This window comes from Acomys russatus, chromosome 29 (genome assembly GCF_903995435.1).
Source record: "Acomys russatus chromosome 29, mAcoRus1.1, whole genome shotgun sequence".
NCBI classification, from domain to species: Eukaryota; Metazoa; Chordata; class Mammalia; order Rodentia; family Muridae; genus Acomys; species Acomys russatus.
In genome coordinates, this window is record NC_067165.1 from 37,548,621 (window position 1) to 37,554,721 (window position 6,101).

The following is a 6,101-nucleotide window of genomic DNA, read 5'->3' on the forward strand; positions in this document are numbered from 1 at the left end:
TGGCTACTGGAGGATTATTGGCTGGAATCTTGGTTACAGGCCTAATGACCTTCCCTGGCTCCACTTTCTTTGAGGAAACATTACTAGTTCTGATCTGGTCAGGGTTGGAAGTAACCACATCTCCTATTTCCAAATGGCTACACACATATCATGGCCAGAGGACAGCATTCCAGGACAGTGTCAGCAGCTCACCATGCTAAATCTTGGTCTGGAACGCCAATCAGCAGGGTTTCCCACCAGAAAACGGCCCGACAAGATGCCAGGCCATGGCATACCACTTTGGGGTTGTCTTAGCTAGACTTCTGTCAACTTCACACAAGCTGAAGTCATTTGAGAAGGAGGAACTCTCAATTGAGAAACCATGCCCATCAGACTGGGCTGTAGACAAGTCTCTCCAGCATGTTCTTGGTTGATTGTTACAAGACAGCCAAGTCCACTGTGGGCAGCATCACACCCCAGGCAGGTGGTCCTGGATGTTGTGAGAGAGCTGACTGGGCAAGCCAGGAAGCACAAACCAGGAAGCAGCATTCCTCGATGGTTCTACCTCAGTTCCTGCCTTGATTTCCTGCCCTGTCTTCCCTCCATGAAGGGCTGTACTGTGTAAATCAAATAAAGCCTTTCTTCCTCAAATTGCTTTTGTTTGTGTTTTATCCCAGCAGTAGAAACCCTGAGATAGGGGTCTACAAGGAAATTCTAATCCATGTTGCGATTCCCTCCGATGGAGAGACAGGAGAGGTGTTCTCTGTTTGGGGCATCTGTGTCTGTTTAGCTTTAGCACATGTACTCCGTGTGCTCCACTCATGGCGGAAACACTAAATGTAACTTCCTCAACTCCTCTTATAAAGCTGGAGACTGCCCTGATTCATGTGACTTCTCATCCAAAGGGACCTCTCTGTGTTGTTCTAAACACAGGGCAAGCGATGCAGCCTTCAAAAACAAAAACAAAAACAAAAACAAAAAAAACATAGCACAGTCTAAGGATGACCAGACCCTGGCCTGACAGATGGACAGTCATGCCTTGTACATTTGAGTTCCTATGTGCTGTGGAGTAGGCCGTGAGTCCTTATCCAACTGTGCTCGTAAGGGACCTTGTGGTAGCTTCAGAGCTGCAACAGGAACCCTGCAGAGCTGCAGCAGTGGCTCAAGTGCTGAAGCCCTGTCACCTCCCTGTCCTCTCTTCTGGTCTCCCTCCCCCCCCCCTTGAGCTGGGCCTGGGTTCCTGCAGCATCAGTAGAACGCAGTGGACAGGGTGACTTCAGTCTAAGTGGTCAAGCTCTGTGTTGAAACGTTTTCTGTCCAAGACACACACTGCAGATTAACTCAGGGGACACGAAGGCTGCTCCCCTAAGTCAGCCTCTGGTACAGGAAATCAAGCCCTCTGCAAGCTCTGGTCACCCACCACAATGAATGCTAGGCCAAAGGTGAATCAAGAGTCTCCCACCATACACACACCCACACATGAAGTTGTGTCCTATCACATCTTTCATGAGCTCTAGAAAGGACAAGGGGAAATACTTAGCTACATCAAGGTCAAGAGTCCCCTGGGTGGGCTAGGGAAATGCTCAGGCAGTAAAGTAATCACTTTACTTTATAAGCACAAGAACCTGATTTTGATCCCAGAACCTGCATGGTCCCTTGAGGAATGACAGTTGAGGGTGGCCTCTGGCCTCGACATGCACACATAAACACACATACGCGCATGTACGAGTCAAGAGTCCTTGGCAAAAACACCCAAACCTTGTGTCAGAAACATGTCCGGTTACACACTTTGCAGACCAGTGAAGAAACAGACAAGATGGAAAATTGCTCAGCTACACCAAAGTCAAGAACACACTTGCTGGCGTCTCTCCTGTCTGTCCCATCAGACTTCCCAGCATCCATAGCACAATGTTAAAGAGAAACTAGAAAGAAGAGTGACTCTGGATGGTTCCATGCCAGCTCCCACTTGGGTGTGTCAGGCAGGAAGGGGGAACTCTTTTTTTTTTTTTTTTTTTTTTTTTTTTTAGGAGGAACTTTTTACTTACACACCTGTCCATACAAGCCAACCTCTCACCTGCTGTGTGAGGCTGACACAGGAAATGAGAAAAGAGAAACCATGTACGTTAGGAGTTAGAAATAACTGTCCACAAAAAGCACCTTCACGGGTCTGGGCATCAGGAGTGGAATAAAGGACTGCAGTGAGGGTCAAAGGTACACAACCGCATCAAAGCCACTGAAGGCCCCCTCTGCATCCTTGATTAAGACCTGATTAAGGTCAAAAGTCTCTGCAGGAAGGGCAATTGGTTGCTTTCTGTTTGTGTGGTGCTAGGGATGGGATCCTGGCCCTTGTGGTTGCTAGGCAAACACTCCACTTCTGAACCACATCTCTAGCCCTTGACATGGCCACTTTGAGTATAGCATCCAACACTAGGTTAACAGAGGTTTAAATCCCTACTCACCCAACACCCGAACCTCAACCATTGACTAGGAAATAGGCCACGAAGATGGAGGCCAGCTCAGGTGCTACAGCCCTGGGCTTGTGTCTGTTTTCATTACAGCCTTCCCATCCATGTGGATGCTTCGAAGCAAGCCAGTAAGCAGAACTTCTCCACAGCTTCTGCATCAGCTCCATTCTCCAGGTTCCCAGCTGGTTTGAGTCCCTGCCTTGGCTTCCCTCCCCCACATTGTACTGTGATTCAGGATAGTAAGACAAATAACCCTTTCCTCCCCAGATGGCTTTTGGTCATGGTGTTTCGTGACAGCTATAGTAGCTCTAACTAAGACAGCAAGAGTCAGCAAAGTGTTTTTCTACAAAGAACCAATCAATATTTTCAGTGATGTAGACTGCCTGATCTTGGACACACTATTCAATTTTACCATCACAGCACAGAAACAGCAAGGACAAAATGTATTTGACTGGGCCTGGCTGTGTGTCGATAAAACTTTATTGACAAAAGGAAATGATGGGCCAGATTTGGCCCCAAGACTGTTGTTTGCTGCCAGTGTGTGGTCTAGGATTTTGGAGCTTATAAAGTTTATACAGCTAGCAATAGTTGAGCTGGGACTACGTGTAAAAAAAGTCTATATTTTTTCTACATGCCAGACAGTGTTCACATAACTACTGCTGTTCACTGGGTCAAACTTTTAGGGCCTCTTATTCATGCCCAGTTTCACCTTTGCTGCCAGAAATCTATCTCTACCTCCAAAATTGTTGATGCACGTATGCATGCGCGTGTACACACACACACACACACACACACACACACACACACCATATCTTATGAATCCTTACTGCTTCTCATTCAAAATTCAATTTCTTCTCCTAAGACATGTATGAATTTGAACAATTAATCAGAGTCACCATCAGGGACATGCCTTTTTTAGGTTAAAGTCACAGGCTTTAAGCATGGCACTAAAGATTTCCTTCCCAAAGGGTATAGGTATGAACCTGCAGGCCACCCTTGAGTGTTTCCTTTGCCTATGGGAATTAGTTAGCATTTTGTTTGTTTGTTTGTTTTGCTTTGGAAAATAGTTTTCATAAAATAGGAGGGTGGCTTGGAAAACAGCATAGTTGAGAAGTCACAGTGTTTCATTTCCTCAACATGAATTATGTTTACTGCCAGCCAGACCAGCATCCTGGAACAAGAACCGTACCTCACCTCCCGTAGGTCACAGCACCATGGATAGCACACAGGGAACACCTTAAGAATGCATGGGGCCCACAGATGCTGTTCCCTGGGGACAGCCCCAGCTGCAGAGCTCTGAAGCTGCTAATCATTCAAACACACGTCTACGGTATTTTAGGATAGTAACTGACTACAAATGGCTGCCTGAGGAGGCCGGGGTTTCTCTTTATTCCCTCTGCCTCCTAACTTAGTGAGCTCCTTTAACCACAGGCTAATGATCCCTCCTCGTGTTCTTTCGTGGAGAGAGTCCTCCCTACAGAGGACTAGCCACTGCCACCCTGTCATGCGCCACCCTCTTGACTTAAAGGGAGGCGTGGTGTCTATTTGGTTTAGTTTTGTTTACAAAGGAGACTGAGGATTCCATGACCTGAAATCAGGTCAGGGTATTTGGAAAGGAGGGAGGATAAGGCCACAGGGGACCCGGGCGCTTTAGAAATCCAATCTGCCTAACCCCAGCAACATCAGAGAAGCAGGGCAACTCTTAGCCCTCCTGGGTAGAAGTCGCCTTTCTAGACAGAATATTCCACAGACAGATAGAGGAGTAGGAGATTCACAGTCTCTCAATAAACCAGAATCCAGCTGCAGGAAAGACAGAGGTGCTGTGTGCTCTGTTTTCTCTCACAGAGCCCACTGAGCACCTCTCTGCCAAAGCCAGCTGTCCACACAAGCCTGCACAAAGGTGTCTACCATGGATTAATTTGTCTCACCTTTGCAATGGCCCTGTGTAAAGGTGCCTGGCATTCCCCCACTTTGCAGGTGAGGAGACTGAGGCATGGAGAGGCTAGGGATCCTGTCTGAGGACAAGCAACTTGTAACTTATAAAAGTGAAGCCGGGACTCAGACGCAGGCGGTGCAGCTCTGAGTCCTCGCAATCCACAAGTTAGGACCCAAGCTGTCTTAGAAACTAGCGGCACTTCGGCATCTCTCTCATGCAGTGCTCCTAAAGGCACAGAGCCCTAGGTGTGGGCGGACCAGGACAGGATGGCCTCAGGCCAGTCATTTTTGCTTTGTAACTAGAGGAAGGGTCTGCCATTCCTTAGGTCATGGGACCACCCACAAAAGTACCCATGTGACTCAACCCCAGACTCCTAAGACAGTGGTCCTCCCAACATCTTCCTGAGACTCAAGGCAAAATACACAATTATACTTTCAACTCAGTCGTTTCCCCAATAGGGATGAACTCAATAAATAAATAAATAAATAAAAAGCAGAGAAGTAAGCATACGAGTTCTGAATTGGCTCCGGTCACCACCGTAAGCATTGTTTGTGGGCTCCCTCTCAGTGACCACTTGCATGGAGGCAGTTACCAGGACCTGACATTTAATCTGTGTCCAAATGCACATCTTAGCAAGATGGCTGGCATGGGTTCTCACTGCAGGGATGCCAACTTTTCCCATCTTAAAACACCAGACAGACCTATGAGCAAAGGCTGCCTTGCCTGACAGATCCGACAAAACACAATTGTGGACATCTAAGCTATTCCAATGGTGCTTCGGGGCATGGCTGCAGCAGCACTCAGGAGCACAGAGGCAAGAGACTGAAAGGCCAGGAAAGGTCCAGAACTGACCGCCATCCCTATAGGAGGGCACACTTACCACTCTACCTTATCTCTCCTGGCAGAGTTTTTCTCTTCCAGCAGCTGGCTAGAGAAAACAGACAACAAAAAACCAACAGGGACCCTCACTCATCATGCCCTGGTGGTAGCTTCAAGTCTCAAGAGTCAGGCCTAAAAAGTGTATCATTTAAAGTGACAAATGTCAACTGTCACATCTCAGGTTAAGTCTCACCCAGAATAACATGGAGAAAGAGATTACACATACACACACACACACACACATCAACAGACCTCCGCTAGCAGAAGCTCTACTTCTCTCTCTCTCTGGCCATATCCTACCTGCTTCCATCAGCTGGCACTGTTGGCCAAAGACACGCGAGAAGGTTCCCCGGCCTGTGGGGGAACTGGATGCTGTCAGCAGGGACTCCATGACGATTGTAGGTCCTTGCTGTTGGTCTTGTAGTTGCGATGGAATCCCTAGTATCGCACCAACAGGCTTTATCACTAGGCCAAGAACAGTGGTAGGTCTGGGGGCCACTTGCCCCCTGCCAGAAAATGTCCCCACCTCCAAAGTTTACAAGGCGTCTTGCCTTCAACGTGCTGCCCTGCTCCTTGCAGTTTTTTTTTCTTTTTTTCTTTTTTTTTTTCTCTCTCTCTCTCTCTCTCTTTCTCAGACTCCACTCAGATGAGAAACGACAGCCCCAAGGCTCTACAAACCTGAGGGGCTATGCGCCTCAGCTGTAGAGCCCAATCTTTAACTGCCCTAACAGGAGTTACTTTCTCTGTCCAAGAAAGGAGCCTGGATGTGGGTGGGCCTCTCCTGGGGTTGGGAAGATGAAGATTGCTCCTTGGCCACACTGGCCTAGAGGGTTCTAGCCGGG

The 6,101-nt window shown here is 47.9% G+C and overlaps 1 protein-coding gene across 1 annotated transcript in view; it reads right to left on the minus strand.

Annotated features, from left to right (window-relative positions):
* Window positions 1-5,738, minus strand: part of Kazn (kazrin, periplakin interacting protein) — a 998,054-nt gene extending 992,316 nt beyond the window's left edge. Inside the window, exon 1 of the mRNA XM_051172203.1 lies at window positions 5,560-5,738. Within this exon, the coding sequence (XP_051028160.1) occupies window positions 5,560-5,650 (91 nt within the window). The 5' untranslated portion in view covers window positions 5,651-5,738. The remainder of the gene's footprint in view (window positions 1-5,559) is intronic.
* Window positions 5,739-6,101: the final 363 nt, after the last annotated feature.